General features: G+C 38.5%; 1 protein-coding gene across 3 annotated transcripts in view; it reads right to left on the bottom strand.

The window, feature by feature from the left end:
* The window catches only part of ZNF385D (zinc finger protein 385D), a 909,549-nt gene that overhangs the window by 12,668 nt on the left and 878,245 nt on the right, over positions 1 to 18,636 (bottom strand). For all 3 annotated transcript variants that reach the window (XM_086674198.1, XM_086674199.1, XM_086674200.1), the window contains one exon: positions 871 to 1,101. In XM_086674198.1, coding sequence (XP_086530324.1) covers positions 871 to 1,101 — 231 coding nt within the window. The remainder of the gene's footprint in view (positions 1 to 870; positions 1,102 to 18,636) is intronic.

Raw genomic sequence — 18,636 nt, 5'->3', positions numbered from 1 at the left:
TATCTATATATGATATCATCTAGATTTTATTGATAGATACATAGATAGAGATATACTCTCCCTGTATGTATTTATCTAGATAGATAGGTTTTGGTATGATATAATATCTATACATTATCTTTCTATAGATATAATACAGAACAGATGGATGGAATTGAAATATACTGGGGAAACATTTCATCCTTGTTATGATATGTTCAAGTTTAGTGTTTAAGTTGGAGAGACCTAAGTTTACTTCATGGCTTAGTCGCTTAATTGGTCATGTGCCTCACCTGAGCTTCAGTCAAATAGCAAGAATAGTATGTTTAGGTTGCCACAAAGAGTAAATAAAATATCACATGTGGAGAACATACCTCAACGGTTGCCCATAATAAACCCTTTATGGTAAAGCGTCCAGGTGATACAGATTTAGCCCAAATAATATTGTCATTAAGACCATAACAGCGAGGTTTCACCTAAAATCACATGGAGTTATGGAAGCAAATTTTGTAACTACCGATAAAAACTTCAGCAAACTTCATTTAGAAGCAAATGTGTGGGAGTGTATAGCAATTTAGAAATCAAATAAATGCAAATCTTAGACTTTAGAATATTTTACTTTATCTCCTAATGTTTAATAACACACACACACACACACATTCATAAACACAAACACATACACATCGAGGCACAGGAGCCCTGGAAGTCCTCTCTTGCTCCCATGTAAATGACACTTTGCATGTCATTTTTATTTTGTAACAGTTAATGAATTCCATGTAATAATTGCCAGTTTTCCGCCAACCCTTTGTCCCCTGCTGCAAAAGATCTAACCCATTCAGAGGAAGATAATTGAAGAACTGTTGAGACAGAAAAGAAATCGCTTCATCTCACCACTGTTGTGTGCCTCCAGCTGTGAGGCAGAGTTGACAGCAACCTTGCATAGCGAACAGTAAAGAAGCCGTTTTGCCTTTTCTTCCTCGGTCTCCGTGGAAGGACATGAGCTATTGCCAGTGGCTGTTGTGGGGCTTTTTTCCACTTTGGAGGTGATCTCAGTTGTCATAACACTGCTTTTGCGAATTTCCACAGTTGTCGTTGATATTGCTGGTGTCCCTGCGGTACTGTCTGCATTCCAAATAGCATAGGAAAAAAGAGGACAAAACAGTGGTATTATCTTTCCCTATTTGGAAATGTATCACTAACATTACGTTCTGCTAATAATGATAAGAGCAATCAGCAATTGCTGCTTGGTGACTGTGGTATGGGTCAATCATCTCATGAAGATATTTGCATAGACAGCCACATGTAATTGTGTATATTGATATCAAAGGCACAGATAATTCTTAAAAATATGCCCAAATACACTTAATATTTTTTCCTGTGGGGCAAATAAACATACCCACAGATTTCTCTTGTTACCATATGGCCTTAATAAAATCATCTTTACAGTATATTGTATTTTGCATATGTATATTTCTACACAGAGGATTTTTGACAAAATAGAGGATAAACACTTTTAAGATATCTTTATTTTTCTTGACTAGTCTATTTTCCTTCTACATTTATCTCTTAAAGTAAATACAAGTACCGATCCTTTTGTATATACTTGTGCAAAAAAAAAAGAGAAAAAATGGAATCCTGACGACATATTGCTCTGTTCAGATCAACAATTTAGAAAACCATTGCCCTATTTACAAAGAGTTGTATATTCAACACCAGGTACAGGGATCATCAACATATAAACAAGAGGAATTCTAGTCTGGCGTATTGATTAAATGCATGCTCTGTACCAGGCTGTGTTCAGGGAGTCTGTGACATAGTATTCAAACATCAATGGCCTCTGTACAAGAAACTCACAGGCTGATCACACCATGTTAATGTCACCTCATCATTTTGAGAGTCAGATGACCATGAAAGTGTTGGTATACTGGAACCCTACAACCCATCTGGCTCTGAAGTCTGATTCTAAATCTGGAGGGGTCAACTTCTGAAGGAAAACTGCTTTATCCTGACTTCACTCAGGTATACACCAACAATTACCAATTATAATTAGCAGTGTTTGCCATATCCAATAGCAAATTGCAAAGAAGCTCTATGTTCGTATCCTTTCGTCTTTCATACTCTTTACTCAGCCTCCCAGCTGGCTGGTTCTTAACCTCTATTCAAAATATTCCCAGGCTGTCTCCCTAGCTACAGCTGCTCTTGGAACTGTTTCTCATTCCAGATACTGCTGTGGTCACTAATGCCACACTGAAAAGTTCATAATAAATGGATCAGGCATGGTTATAAGGGACAGTGGTCTGCCCGCAATGAAGCGTTGTCCTCAAAAATGCTGGTTAGGTCACACTATCAAGAGTTGATTGCAGTTACAAAATGCCTTTTAACCTGGGTATTTCCTTTGATCCAGATATACAGGTGGGGATTTAGGTGAGATTGGTTATGGCTTCTTTCCCAAATATGGCATCAGAAACACTAGTCAATAAGAAGAGATGGGGTGCCTGGGTGGCTCATTTGGTTAAGCGTCCAACTTTGGTTTAGGTCATGATCTCGTGGTTCGTGGGTTTGAGCCCTGCATCACGCTCTGTGCTGACAGCTGGAAGCCTAGAGCCTGCTTCAGATTCTGTCTCTCTCTCTCTCTCTCTCTCTCCCCCTCCCCTGCTCATGCTCTCTTTATGTCTCTCAAAAATAAATAAATGTTAAAAAAAAAAAAAGAAGAGAAATGGGCTCTTGTTGAGGGCTGTTGTATAAAACAATTCATCTGGATCTTATTTCCTTTGCCTGATACTTCAAAAGTGTTTAATCACTTATTTAGCTTCTGAGATCATCAAGTAAGCCTCCTTTTTGAAGAATATCCCCAACCATATTAAAAAAAAAGTCAAACTGCTCATCAGTTTCTCATGATTAGGGAAAAATAAATAAAATTACTCAAACACTAAGTTTTGCCACCAGAATACATTCATTCCCTTTCCCTTGAACACAGACAAGTCTATTTCCTGATTGGTTTTTGCTTATCTATTGAGGTACCAGTGTTAAAACATCAGTTAACAGCTAGAAAATATTTCTGAGAACCTAGATATGGCATAAAATGGAATGACCACTTTAAAACAGTCTAGTAGCTTTTCATTGCTCCCAACAAACCAGAAATGACTGTTTGAAAGCATATGCATATGTGTCTGTGAATAAATAACAAATACCCAGTTAATTTGCTAAATGTTTTAGATACATGATTTCATGTATGCTTCACACAAACTTGAGGAAATTCCAGAAGTTAAGAAAATTTCCCAAGGTCACACAAATAGAATATGGTGAGTCAAGGCAAAGTGTTTATAGACTGAAAAAATCAGGGATTTAAAAAAGAAAAAAAAGATGTTGTGGATGATATTCTTGCCCAAGACTGTGATTCTTCATACTAAGGCCACAAATGGCAGTAGGCTAAAACTGCTAAATTATTCTTACGATCCGCTCTCATGGGGAGTGACAACCGTAAATATAGATATATTTAAACTTTGTGTGGCTACATGTAGAGGCAGAGCGTGACACTATGGACATTTATTTCATTTAATTCTAAGTAAAGATGTCCCGAGTAATACAACATTTCCTCTGGATTGACAATGCTGATTTCTTGATCTGAAAACTGCGTAGCATCGATCAGAGTAGTCCTAAACCAGCTTCCTTATTTACACTGAAATTCTTAAGTACAGAGTAAACAAAACCATGGATCTCCTAATCCCTGTGACAGCTACATTAGTCGTTTTCTAACCTCAGAGGATAACGTACATTTAGACCAAGGAAGCCACAAGATTAGAACTGCCAGATTCTCTATGCCTAGGGCTTAATGAAGTATTAACATTTCTTAAGGCAGGTCCTTTGCATGAGCTAGGTTTAGGGGAATTAGTATCAAAATGCCTAACTTCTGGAACCTCTACTCTGGTCTTTTAAGACCTCATGGCTGAGTACAAATCTGTTATTTTCTCCATTTGGCAAGTAATTTGAAAGAAATACAAATAGTTATATTTTTCATTTTGAATTGAATATATAAATGTTATGTGTTTATGTTAACATTAAATGTTATATAAATGTTATGTCCATAGGTAGGATTACTATTAATTTATAATAAGACATGAGTTTTTCAGTTACTTTTCATTTATCAGTGGTGAGGGGATTTTTTTCATAAAAAAGTAAAGTAATTATATTTTAAGATTATGCCATTAATATGGCATTAAAAAATTTTTAATGTTTATGTATTTTTGAGACAGGGCAAGCACGAGCCCAGGAGGGGCAGAGAGAGGGGGTGACCGAGGATCTGAAGCAGGCTTTGAGCTGACAGCAGAGAGCGCGATTCGGGGCTTGAACTCATGAGCCATGAGATCATGACCTGAGATGAAGTCAGCTGCTTAACTGACTGAGCCACCCAGGTGCTGCAAGATTATGCCATATTAGAAGATAATCACCTATGTTATACATTGCCTAGAAAGTTACACCTAGCAAAGAGATTTTAATATGGTACATTAAATTACCAATTATAATAATCCTTATCCACTCATAAGAGGCAAATCTTAAATGGGTGTTCATGTTAACAGCACATACCTTTGATAAGATGTGAGAAGAATTACCTCTAAGATTTTCCCTCCCCAAACTCACAACCCCTGTCTGAACATGGGAAAAGCATTAAACAAACATAAATTTAAGGACAATTTATGAAATTCATGATTAATGGTCCTCAAAACTGTTAAGCTCATCAAAACAAGGGAAGTCTGAGAAACTGTCAAATCTAGATGAGTCTAAGGAGACACGATGACTAATTATAACATCATACCCTGGTAGGGATCCTGTGTGTGTGTGGCAGGGGGGAGGGTGAGACAAAAGGACATTAGGTAAATACTTAGGAAATGTGAACGAAACTTGGACTCTAATTAATATAATGTATCAGTATTGGTTCATTGGTTATGACAAATGCTCTATAATAATGTGAGATGTTAACAGTAAGGGCAACTGGATGCAGTATATACAGAAACCCTCTACAACATTCTTATACCTTTTCTGTAAATCTAAGACTATTCTAAAATTTCAAGTTCATTAAATTGAAGAAAAACAGAATCATAACCAGTCAAAAAATAGTGCATCATTTCAGTTACTTTGTAGAATCATAATTAAAGGATATCTTCGTGGTTTCATAGTATAGTTTTCTTGGTTTTCAGAGTAAAATTTTTCAGTAAATTTCTCAAGGTTACATAGTGCTTTAAGGTAGACACTGGGACTTGACATTGCATATCCCAATTCTAAATTAAGTGCTTAGTATCCTGTATTGCAATGACTCACATATTCAAACTTCATGCCATCAACATTTATTAAGCAGCTATTTTGTGCTAGGTTCTATATATACTAATCCACAAGACCAATAAATATCCATCACGTACTGACCATCACGTACTAAAGGTTTTATGAGACACCTCGTGATAAGCTGGAATAATAATAAAGTGAAATCTTTAATCAGCATTGCTATATCCTTACACTTATACTTGTCACAAAAAAGACACTCAAATATTTATGAAAAGAAAACAATGAACGAACGAACGAATGAATGAACAACAATTACAGCTAATGTTTACTGAATCACTTTTAAAGCATTTACCAGTATGAATTCATTCAATTCTCATAAAAACCTAAGAGGGGCATACCATTTCTATCCCCATCGTGAGAAGGAATTGAGATATGGATTTGCCCAAAGCCAGAGCTCCCAGGTGTGGCGCAATGATTTGAACTCAGACAGTATGGCTCAGAAGCACAAGCTCTTCTATTTTTTTTATGCTAAAGTTTTGATTTTTTAAATGAAAGAACTGACTACATCCTCTTCAGCTAGTTCAAGTTGGTCATGATTTATTTTGCATGTCTGTAGATAGCATCTTAAAAATTTGACTTTAAAAGAAACTAAACATGGCCAGAACTAGAGTCAATCACATATATTCAATCATCCACTTAAGCTCAAGTATTAAGTTACTGGAATACATCTGGAAGGAGGGGAGAAAAGAATAATTTACAGCTCTCAAATAATCTCTTGTGCAAAATGGTAAAAGTACAGCTCTTCCTTGTTACAATCCTTCCTTTTCTTCCTCCATCCCTTCCTTCCTCCCTCCCACTCCATGTCTGTCTGTCTTTCTTTCTTTCTTTCTTTCTTTCTTTCTTTCTTTCTTTCTTTCCTTTCTTCCTTCCTTCCTTCCTTCCTTCCTTCCTTCCTTCCTTCCTTCCTTCCTTCCTTCCTCCTTTCCTTCCTTCCATCTTTCCTCCCTCCCCAATCCTTCTTTCTTTTCTTTTCTTGTCTTGTCTTTTCTTTCCAAAAGATGAGAAACGGGAATAATGATTCACTTTTCCTAATGTTTCCCAAAGGTGGACTCAGATTTCTTTGCACTCTTCAACCAATGGCCCTCTAAGAACAATATATGTGACAAGGAGTCGAAAATAATGGGTGCTCTTCAGTGGGAAGAAAAACGTTTGAGATGGTTTGGGTTTGCATTTCTGTGCATGTTTTCTGCCAGTGCCCTGTAGCAAATATTCATTACTGCAACAATCAGTATTTGGCTTTGGCATCAAAACAGATTGCTGATACTTGGTGGAATGGGGCTTTAGTTGAGAATGAAAGAAAACTTGTCAGTATTCAGAGTGGACCATTTGTGGCCCTCATCCTTGTACAAGAAAATATTCCAGAAGATAACAACGACTTGAATTCTAGGTAATAAAATAGAGCAGCCAAGTTTCATGGCCTGGGTAAGAAATTTATTCTCCTAGACACAGACCTCATAACCCAAGTCGGACAACCACAGCTGAGTTACTTAAGTTTCCTTGCAGGTAACAGGAATTAGTATTATGATCCAAAGATGCTCATCATGTTTTCCAGCAGATTAAAGACTGAGAATTATATACAATTTATGTCCTTCCTCCTCGTGTGAATTTAAGTCTCACCCGGGCTTGCTAACAAGTGAGAACAGCTGCTTCCTCTTAAATATGCTGACATTCCAAAGTACAAAAAAGGTGCCTCCTGACAAAAAAAAAAAAAAATCACAAGTTTTTAGAAATTACTACTGGCCGTTTCTTTCCTATGGATTTAATTTAATTTAATTTAATTTAATTTAATTTAATTTAATTTAATTTAACTAACATTTATTGAGCACACAGTTAGACCCAGGCAGCAATGACCTGTGCACTGGGCACTGTAGTTTTGAGGGCTCCACATATCATGAGCTACTGAAACAAAAGCCTATTTTTTTAATGCACTGATCTTGTAAAAAAGTTGTTAGAGTGTCTGATAGCCAATTGAGCAAGTGGGAATTATAGGAAAGGGAAGTGAGGGCTGGAATGGCTGCCTCAGTGGCCTGTGTAGACTAAGATCTCACGAGTGTGTGTGTGTGTGTGTGTGTGTGTGTGTGTGTGTCTGTATCTGTGTGTGTGTGTGTGTGTGCATACACCTATGTGCACTGGGAGGTGGCAGGAGACCAAAGCTTGTATCTGGAAACCAGAAAAAAAAAGTTATTTCGTTCATATGTGGCTCTATCAAATCACCTGAGCAAAGTCCCTCCCCCACAAATTTCCTCCCTCCCCTCTTCCCCTCTGCTATGATGGTATAGGAAGGGCTTCAAACTGCCTGGAAATTCTGAGTTTACAAAATGAGGGTGGGAAGAAAGTGTTACCTCCCCAGCAGGTGACCTGATTTGGGTGGATCCAGCCACCATCCAAAGGTCAGGGCTCAGGATTACCTTACCCTCCAGGTCACGTGGGTAAGGTCATTGGGCTGCTAGGTAAGCTTGAGGTGGAAGTTGTCAGTATTTCCATGTAGGACATATGGTCTTTATCTGCACTCTTGTCTTAGCCCTGAAACTTTGGGGTGGGCTGGAATGAGCCCTCATATGTCAGACTCTGTGCTACTCACTGGAGGTGGAGAAATAAACATGATATAATTTGTATGCTAAAGAATGAATTTGCACTAATATGATGAGGGAGAGGGAAAGAGAGAGATGGAAGGAGAGTGTTAGTGGTGCAGGGTCAGAGAAGGAGACAGAGGATCCAAAGCAGACTTTGTGCTGACAGCAGAGAGCCCGATGTGGGGCTTGAACTCACGAATTGTGAGATCATGACCTGAGCCTAAGTGGGACACTAAACGGACTGAGCCACCCAGGTGCCCCTGGAGTTTCTCTCTTTAAGGAAGGTAAGCACAAAGAAATGTCACTAGAAAATAAGTTGTACTTCAAATTTTGATTTTATATTGCCTCCAATGGTGTAGAGGCCATGCCCCAAAAAGAGATTCCCTGTACTTTTAAAAATGTTTATTTATTTATTTTGAGAGAGAGAGAGAGAGAGAGCAAGAGTGTGCAAGCGAGTGGGGGAGGGGCAGGGAGGGAGGGAGAGAGAGAGAGAGAGAGAGAGAGAGAGAGAGAATCCGAAGCAGGCTCCACACTGTCAGTGCACAGCCCAACACAGGGCTCAATCCCAGGAACCATGAGATGACAGCCTGAGCAGAGATCAAGAGTCAGACACTGAACTGACTGAGCCACCCAAGTGTCCTCCATACTTTTTAGACCAAGTGGTATATTCTGTTGTACAGTGAGCTCAATGAAACTCTTAATGTCCTAAGGGATTGGGTGACTGATTCTTTCTACCTTTACAGCATTTCCCATGCTCACAAAGCAAAAATATCAAACTGCAACTTCTGAGATGCTTCCCAAAGCTGTCCAATCTACGATCTGTTTGAGGCAATTACATTAGGAGTAGATTCATACACCGATAATGATGATCTGTTGAACTCACTTTGCCATGTATACCACATGCAGATTAGAACATAAATTATTCTGATGAAACGCATTTGAGACAGAGCCTATTTTAAAAACAAAATAGGTGATTGAGCTTTCAGATTTGCCTCTTGAAGCCAGGACCAATTAGTTTCATTGGGACTGGCTGTTTTTCAGGAGCATCTATGATTTGAGAGGGTAATTTTAGATTAACTTTCATAGGATAATTTATCAGAAATTTAGGTTATTCCTATCACTGATTAGAATTTTGGAGTCAGAAGCTAGAGATTCAGGTTGCCAGGTTTAGCATATAGCTGCAGAAGCCCTCAGAAAGAAGTGGTGACTAGGACCACGGTGAGGGGGGCTGACTTACGCCAGGCAACTGCAAGTGCAGTTAATGAGAAGGGGGAGGGCAGGAGGATGAGGCCAAGCAGGAGGGACACCAGCAGCCCCTGAAGCTCAGCGGGCTCGGCAGGGACTGTCCAGCCCCTGGACAGAGGAGGCAGGATGGAGCAGTTGGCCAACCAAAGCTGAAATCTACTTATATCTTCAAACCTCCCCTCTCCAAAATGTCTTTGACCTCAAATATGGACCTCTCTTATTTGAACTGGGATCTCACCAAGTAAAAACAGGCATAAAACTAGGCAGCAGTCAGGGGCGCCCGGGTGGCTCAGTCGGCTGACCGTCCGCTTTGGCTCAGATCATGATCTCGTGGTTTGTGAGTTTGAGCCCCATGTCAGGCTCTGGGCTGACAGCTCAGAGCCTGGAAACTGCCTCCGATTCTGTGTCTCCCTCTCTCTCTGCCCCTCCCCACTTGCACACCTGTCTTTCTCTCTCAAAAACAAATAAACATTAAAAAAAAAACACCTACGCAGCAGTCACACTCACATATACCCCCACCCCCAGGGAAGACAGAAGATGTAGATGAGTGAGGCAGGGCAATGGACGATGATAGTATTAGCAGCTGTGGTAAACTGGGGAGCAGGCAGCTCTCCACAAAAGGGGTAGTTCATTGTACCACTGTAGCCAGTTCCTGTCATTTTAGAAACACATGTCCAGCTTTACCAGATGCTTTGATTATTATGTTAAAAGCCACAAAGTTTCATGTAAAATTTCCAAATATTTCCAAATTTTTCATGTTAGCAACTGTGTGTGTGTGTGTGTGTGTGTGTGTGTGTGTGTGCATACAAAATCCTGTGTGGGCCCAAATATTCCCTGTGCTCTATCTCGGCTATGGGATGCCAGTTTTGCAAGGTTCTCTAGGGACGTGGTGGCTGTGCCGCCAGACACTGCTCCTTTCCACAAGGGTTCAGAGACTGTTCCGATGGCTTGACTTAGAGTCTCCCTCAGAAGACAAGGTCTCTACTTGAAGCAAAGATAGCTGATTAGAGTTGGTCTTTTTTTTTTCCTTTACCAGACAATTTTCCTTCATTCCTTTCTTTCATCCACAAGAAGGGGCTCATTCTGGAGCAGAAACCTTGGTGTGTCTTGTCAGCTACGTGTAAGGGTTCACAACTTAACATCCCAGAGGTGTTCTTGGTTGATAAGCCACATCAGCAATCTGTACCAATGTCTTATAATGTTGGAGCATTCGTATCTAAAAGTCAGTGGGGATTATATTACCTACTCCTATACTTACCTTGTAACACAACTAGAAAGAGCTTGCTAGATATTTTTTTTTGTAATTTTTAAAAATTTCTTTTTTGGGGCGCCTGGGTGGCGCAGTCGGTTAAGCGTCCGGCTTCAGCCAGGTCACGATCTCGCGGTCCGTGAGTTCGAGCCCCGCGTCAGGCTCTGGGCTGATGGCTCAGAGCCTGGAGCCTGTTTCTGATTCTGTGTCTCCCTCTCTTTCTGCCCCTCCCCCGTTCATGCTCTGTCTCTCTCTGTCCCAAAAATAAAAATAAACGTTGAAAAAAAAAATTAAAAAAAAAAATTTCTTTTTTAATGTTTATTTATTATTGAGAGACAGACAGGGACAGAGCATAAGCATGGGAAGGACAGAGAGAGGAGAAGACACAGAATCTGAAGCAGGCTCCAGGCTCTGAGCTGTGAGCACAGAGCCCGAGACAGGGCTCGAACCCACAAACCGCGAGATCATGACCTGAGCCGAAGTCTGATGCTTAACCAAATGAGCCACCCAGGCGCCCCAAGCTTGCTGGATATTTTATAATTGATAAATATAGAGGCTGCTGTCAGTAACTTCATTCTGTTAGACGTTTGCCTTTCTTTCAAAAGTTAAGAGCTTCCATAAAATACCAGACTGAAAACTGGCATAGACGTATAAATAACAAAACTCTGACCTGCTAACTTAAGTGTTCATCCTCAATCAGTTTCATTTTATCACTTTTAAAACGCTGCTTCTTTCACTCTATTTTCTCTATTGTCTTTTGGCTCTCAGAACATCCAACAATGATGAAACCAAGATGTTAGAAACTTGTGAATCCAAAATATTCCTCTCCCTGGACACTAGTGGTTGGAAAAATGTATTCTGTATCAGAATCACCTGGAAGTTTTGATAAAACTTTGTTGGTTCTTGCCCCTAGAGTTTACGATTCCTAGGTCTGGGTTGGACTCTGAGTATTTGCATTTCTAATAAGTGCCCAGGTGTTGTTGTTGCTGCTGGTCTGAGGCCAGAATGTCAGGAACCACCACTGACAGATCTGTCAATTAGGTTAACTCAGCTTTGAAGCTCGAATGTCACTGAAGTCAAAAGTCACTGATGTAAACAGGGTAAATGAGGGATAGAGCCAACACTGTCCCGTTTGGCGTGTGACTAAGGGAGTTCCTGAGAAGGAACCGCCAGTATTAACACAGGGAAAGGTCCCGGCAGGTCAGGTCACGTTGGTCACCCTATAAGGGAATTTGGGATAAATTAGGAAACAACTCTTAAAAAATGTATTTTAGACACAACTAAGCAAGCAATGAGCATTTCTATTGAAAGATACATTTTTTTTAAAAGATATATGTGACAACAAATGAGAGAGGATGGAGAAACATTCAGATCCTTGAAACAGAAAAATAACTTTGGGGCTTAATTAACCTTCCATTTAGTAGTTAAAGCAGGGGCTCTTCTGTAAGAATATAGTCTTGTCTCTCTAACTTCTGGTCTGTACATTTCCAAGGGAATTCTTTTCCTATACTGTTCACAGGATATATGCTTCATCCCTTCCAAACACAGATTGATCTAAAGTAAATTAATTTAAAACTAAGCTAATTAGAAGGTAGGACTCTAGGACTTTGTAGTGTTAATCGAGTGGGTCTGGCCACTGTAAATGAATTGCAAAGCACCAAGAAGAAGGGAGGGGGGATTTTGTCAGAATTTGTGAACTCTGATAAAATTTCCAGAAGGGAATAAAAGGAGGAGACTAAATAAAAATCAGTGTATTTCAGAGCTATTTTAAGCGACTTGGATACCACTAGATTAGGAAGCTGCCTTTTCTGACTTCTAAAAGAATAAGAAAAAAAAATCTTTCCAAATCTATGAATGATAGTTCCCCTGTTCCAAGAACTACCAGAGGGAAAGGTATGCAGGCCACAGCAGCAGTTCCCAATTCATCAGCGAGAAAGTCTGTATATGGAAAACTCGATTTGAAATCTGGCAAAAAGTCAACGCATGATTTTTCAGCAACTGCCTTTGGTACTTGGTCTGTTTAATGTACATAGCAACAGTCTTCCTTCTGGCCAGGTGCTTTAGGTTACAAGTAAGGATTTGCCTTGTGTCCTTCCATAATAGCTAACCATTAAAAACTATGACATGATAAATGGTGAGTCTTGAGATGTGTTACTAACTGCAAGTGAACACAAAGTGAGAGAAAGCATGTCTTCTGACTATTGAATGTAGATTGTGTAGAGAACTGAGAACATGGAGATAGTTCTGCCAAGTCACTTAGGATATGAATCCTTGCTGTGGAATCCTGTTAGGTGGCCCATGTAATAATAATAATAATGGAAGTAATAATGGTCAGTTAGCTCTACAGTTTTTTGGGGGACTTAGTTTTTGTCTTTGTTGTTTTTTGTTTTTTGTACCATATTGCTGTCCTAAAGATAAGGAAACAAGCTCTCATAATGGTTGGCATACTGATAAAATATTTACTGTGGACATAATTTAGGACATTATACCATCTGCGCTTGGGCAGTTTATTGTATGTGTAAATTACTTAGCAGTTTTCATTACAATGTTAGTGTTTCATGGATTACACATGTCTATGCGGACGATGTTTTAATCACCAGAAAGCTGTCATGATGTCACATGCCACACTCAACATTTAGAGTAAAGGATTTTTTTTCTTTCAAATTTTGAGAGACGGGGAAAGGTGTTTTTAGGGAGTAAGTTCTACTGGACAGATTATGGAAAATAGTTGGCAAAGATGACAGAAATACAGAAAGTGAGGAGATCTTTAAAAATACCAAGAAATAATATTATATATATATATATATATATATATATATATAATATACTGTATACATATTGTATATTGTATAGTATATATTATATATATATATATACACACATATATATAATGTAATGAGAACTTTTTCGCAACTCCTATGCATCCCATGCACACTATGTTGTCTCAAGACTCAAACTACCAGTCATTTCACCTGAAACAGCAGTTTATTATTATTTTCCCCTCTGCTGGAAGCAGAACAAGAGGGAGGTCATCATATAATACAGTCACTTTTTGACAGAATTTCTCTTCTCAAAGTAGTTGTTTCCTTGTAATATTAATATACTTCAGCCGAGACGATTTTTAAGAGTTGGGAGGAGGAACATAAAAATTAGGGGAAGCGTGCACATCAAAATAGACCAAGAGAAATGAGAATCCTACTCATTTACTGAAAGGTTGGCTGCTGAAAAATTAATTGAACTGCCTGGAAAATAATAAAATTCTGGAGCAAATGCCTCTCTTCTTCAGCAAAGCCAACAGACCTTTTTCTAAGATGGGAAGAATCTCTTTTAATCTACAGAAACCACAGAAGCCAGATTTTCATGAAATTCCAGGTATAAAAGTAACTCTCCAAATATTCCCATAAACTGTCATACTGCTCCCAAAATTCCAAGCTACCGCAGACTGCTTCTTGCACAAAAAATTATCATACTTTCTTTTTGTTTTTGAGAATACATTCATTGTAATTGTATTACTATTTCAGCAAAACACTAACTGAAACATTAAAAGAAAAAAGTCAGTCTCCTTTGTCTAAATGATGCAGAACACCGATTTTGATTTTCCTTAGGGCTTACTTAAGAGACTAGTTATTTTGGCATTCTTTAAACAGCTCTAAGTCCAATTATTTGTTTTCAGTGTATACTCAGGGAAAAAAGAGATTTCTTGCTTAGCTCTACCAACAAAGATTTCATTCAATACTTTAAGATAAATCTATTTTTAAAGTGGAGCTGTGTTAATAAAATACATGCTAATGATTAATTTCAAAGTAAATTCACATTATCTCTGACAGTCAGTACCGGCCATTCTGAGACCGTAGCATGCTAAATATTTTTATAGCTACAAAAGGATAGAAATCTATCCCATGCGACCTGACCTCTCAAAGGATGATGGCATTTCAATGAGATGATCTCATTTCATGAGTCAAATCAGAACACTGTATTAGAGACCATTTGATACGAACAGAAGTTCTGGAATTTCATCATTAAGTTAGATAAAGTAATTTTTAAAATATAACTTTTAATCTGAGGCTTAGAAAAGAGTCATGATTTTACTCAGGATAAATATTTGTTTGGCTGTCTTTAACAAGCACTATTTCTATTCCTTTTACCAAAACTCAACCATGACCATTCAAATTTAAAGCCAGCACTTAGAGCAAACCACTTTGCTCTACAGATCGCTTTTTAAAAATTATTTTCATGGGACAGAAGATTTTCTTTTCAATGTATCTGTGTTCTGTAAGCCTGTTTTAAATCAACATTCGGTTCTTTTAAGGTTGTTTCTCTAGAAATGGGAAAAAAGCCTTCCTGCGGCATGTGACTAGTTTTGTTCACATCCTTACTGGCCAACTCTTCTCGCTCAGGGAGGAAGCCGGGCCAAGAACGCTAACAGTCCAGGGCTGGAATGTGTCAAGTCAAAAGTCTGAGTGGATGGGGAGTGTGCAAGGCAGAGACCTCCTTCAAGGCTGGCACTGGGAAGCCTGTTGCCAATCAGTCAAGATCACAGCCAAGTCGACAGCCACTTCACAAGGCTGAGGAGAGAAGTCAGAGCCAGAAGGCAACTTGGGTGAGAAGAAACAGCTCTCGGGTATTTAAGGACATGGCTTAAGACCCCGGCAGGCAGATAAGGTGGTGACCTTGTCAGGTTATTTTTAGGATGGAGGCTTTTGCCTCCTGGACAGCACTGTCATGGTTTATTGAGGAAAGAGTACTCATGGGCACTATCTGTGCCTCCCAGTAAAGGGGAGAAGAGGCAAAGGAAGAGATGATAGCTGTGTGTCTAGAGACCTCAAGCTTTATGCAGGATCACACTGCAGGAAACTGGGATGAAGATGGAGGCAAGCACCAGGCTAGGGTTCGAGCTCCTTTCTTGCCTCCTCTTTTGCCCAACTCGCCCATTCCTTACACCATTCAAAATAAAATACCTAACTAAATAAGATAACACATGTATGTATGTATTTCTCCCTTTGAGACTTCAATTTGTTCCTGTAAGCTGTGCCTCTAGAATTCAGGACATTGCAAGAGAAAGAAAGTTGAAAACTTTCCAGGTTGGCTGGAAAAAAGAAAAAAAGAAGTGACCAAGGGTTGGGCAGGTTAGCTAATAGAACTGAGTTGTATGATCTAGTTCTGTGAAATCATTTGGTTCTTATTAGCTCATCTAGATACCACTGAAGCTTAGGCGTAGCTTTGCAAAAATATAATGCTTTTTTTTTTTTTTTTTTTTTTTTTTTTAAATTTTTTTTTTTCAACGTTTATTTATTTTTGGGTCAGAGAGAGACAGAGCATGAACGGGCGAGGGGCAGAGAGAGAGGGAGACACAGAATCGGAAACAGGCTCCAGGCTCTGAGCCATCAGCCCAGAGCCCGACGCGGGGCTCGAACTCACGGACCGTGAGATCGTGACCTGGCTGAAGTCGGACGCTTAACCGACTGCGCCACGCAGGCGCCCCAATGCTTTTTTTACCAAAATTGAAGCACAAAATAAATTTACCTGGATAATTTAAGTGCAAAGATAACTGTAAGAATCTAGGGGAATTCTTTTTTTTAAATTTTTTAAAATGTTTATTCATTTTTGAGAGAAAGAGAGAGACAGAGGGTAAGCAGTGGTGAGGCAAAGAGAGAGGGAGACAAAGAATCAGAAGCAGGCTCCAGGCTCTGAGCTGTCAGCACAGAGCCCGACATGGGGCTTGAACTCACGAATCGTGAGATCATGACCTGAGCCAAAGTCGGACGCTTAACCAACTGAGTCACCCAGGTGCCCTGTATCTAGGGGGATTCTTTGAAAAACACCTAGAAGTTAAAAAATGATGTATTTTATTTTCACACAACTTTTTTTTCATTCTGTGTGTGATATATTCCTTTTTTTAGCATTGCTAAGCCATAATTTCAGTAGTCATTTGCTTTTACTTAACACGTCAGAAAAATTCCACTGTACTTAACCCTCAATGTAGAATTCCAAAGCCAATACAAGTCTCTCCTCTGCCTGACTTGTCAGTCTGGGTTAATAACTGTTTCCTCAGACTGGAAGTTTAAGTAACTTAAGTTGAATAGATGTGAATGAGATAGAAATTATTTGTATTTGCTTATTAACTCTGTCTTTTGCAAGACAGAACTAGAAAGAAAAGAAGCAAGAGAAAAGGGCAAGAGAGATCTGTGTCTTATTTGCTCTTCTAAATTACAGATTTTATAGGAAGAAAACTTTCGTGAGTTTCTCCTCTTTAAGGGTATTTTTATCCGTCACTCCAGATGGACCAATATGATGGACCAATCCATAGCATTTGGATGAAATTATTCTCTTTCGATCTTTGGAGTTCACATCATCACAAATGCTCCATTTCTATTGAAAGCAATTTTCTGTGAAGATTTCTGAGATGCTAATGGAAAAGGTGCCACCAAATATGAAGACTTATGAATTCTGATGTGAATACCACAGAAACGCAAATGAATGGTAAATGCCAAAGAAGTCTGCAGCTGATTTTTGAAGATGTATGTTATACGATATACCCAAGATGACAGATAATGCATCACGCAAAATGAGATAAAGACTGCTTCTTCAACTACTTTTATGTCTCATTATTTTTTGCTATTTTAAACTTTGCATGATATAGAGTGGTTCTCTCTAGTAAGTCCAACAACCTAGCTGTCTAGTTTTATAGGTTCTTATTCTAAATGCCATTACTGTTACATGAATCAGCCATCAGGTGTGACTGTACTCTCTCAAAGGCAAACTAAATAATTACAAAATTAAACAAATGTGTGATAAAGAACATTTAAAAGATGCAAGATAATAGTGATACCCTACATTTTTAAGTGCTTTTAGTTTTCAAATAGTGCCAAGATTTTTTTAGGGCTTCTTGTTGCTATCTAGTAGAAAATATTATCTTTGATTATCAAGAAAGGAGTATTAAAAAATTGCATAATAGGGCATTGCAGACTCACAGTGATAGGTAGACAGATAGATAGCTAAGACAAGTGTATGACTTGAACGCATTATACATTTAATTTTCAACTAATTTTATAGTACTTAGAAGAGACATATGTATTAAGTAATAGAGTAATATTACTACACAAAAATGCTTAAGTTTAATGAACCATGTCAGATTTTTAATACCTACTTATCATATTTACTAAGGTTTATAGCTTTAGTTTTAAAAATTGTAATCATTTTAAAAAAATCAAAAAAGACAAAGATATACTTTTAAAATAGGGGTTAGATCACATTATTCTCAAACTACCAGAATGGCTTCCTATTTCATCCCAAGTAAAAGCCATTGTCCAAGTGAAAGCTTCCCTCTTAGTTTAGGTTAGGAACAAGACAGGGATGTCCTTCTGGCCATTGCTACTCAACACAGCACTGAAAGTTCTAGCCAGGAATATTAAGCGGGAAAAAAAAAAAAGGTATCTATCTACACTGGAAAGGCAAAGGTAAAACTATTTCAGTTCAAAGATGGCATGCTCTTACATATAGAAACCTCTAAAGAATCTGAAAACAAACAAAAGAATCTATTAAAAAAATAGAGATGGGGCACCCGAGTGGCTCAGTTGGTTAAGCATCTGACTCCGGCTCAGGTCATGGTCTCATGCTTTGTGGGTTCAAGCCCTGCATCAGGCTCTGTGCTGACAGTTCGGAGCCTGGAGCCTGCTTCAGATTCTGTGTCTCCTCCTCTCTCTGCCCCTCCTATGCTCATGCTCTGTCTCTCTCTGTCTCTCAATAATAAATAAATGTTTAAAAAATTTAAAAAATAGAGATAATAAATAAGTTTAGCAAAATTGCAGAGTACAAGATCAATGCACAAAAAACCAGTTGTATTTCCGTGCACTAGCAATAAACTATCTGAGAATAAAATTAACAAAATAATTTCGTTTACCATAGCATGAAAAAGAATAAAATTCTTAGGAATAAATGTAACCATGAAGTGCGAGACTTGTAATGAAAACCACAAAGCATTACTAAAGTAACTTAAAATATCTAAATAAATGAAAACACATTCCTTATTCATGAAGTGCAAGACTTAATATTCTAAGATGGTAATACTCCCTGAAGTGATCTACAGTGTAAATGCAATATCTATCAAATTCCCAATGACCTTTTTTGCAGAAATAGACAAGCTAAACTAAAGTTCATATAGAAGAAATAAAGGGATCCCAATATTCAACAGCACTGAAAAAAAATAAGTTGGGAGTTCTCAAACCTCTTTACTTCAAAACTTACTGAAAAGCT

Source organism: Puma concolor, chromosome C2 (genome assembly GCF_028749965.1).
Source record: "Puma concolor isolate L17-30 chromosome C2, mPumCon1.1.hap2, whole genome shotgun sequence".
Taxonomy (NCBI): Eukaryota; Metazoa; Chordata; class Mammalia; order Carnivora; family Felidae; genus Puma; species Puma concolor.
The sequence above is the reverse complement of the archived record's forward strand: the minus strand, read 5'-3'. Positions and strand labels throughout refer to the sequence as shown.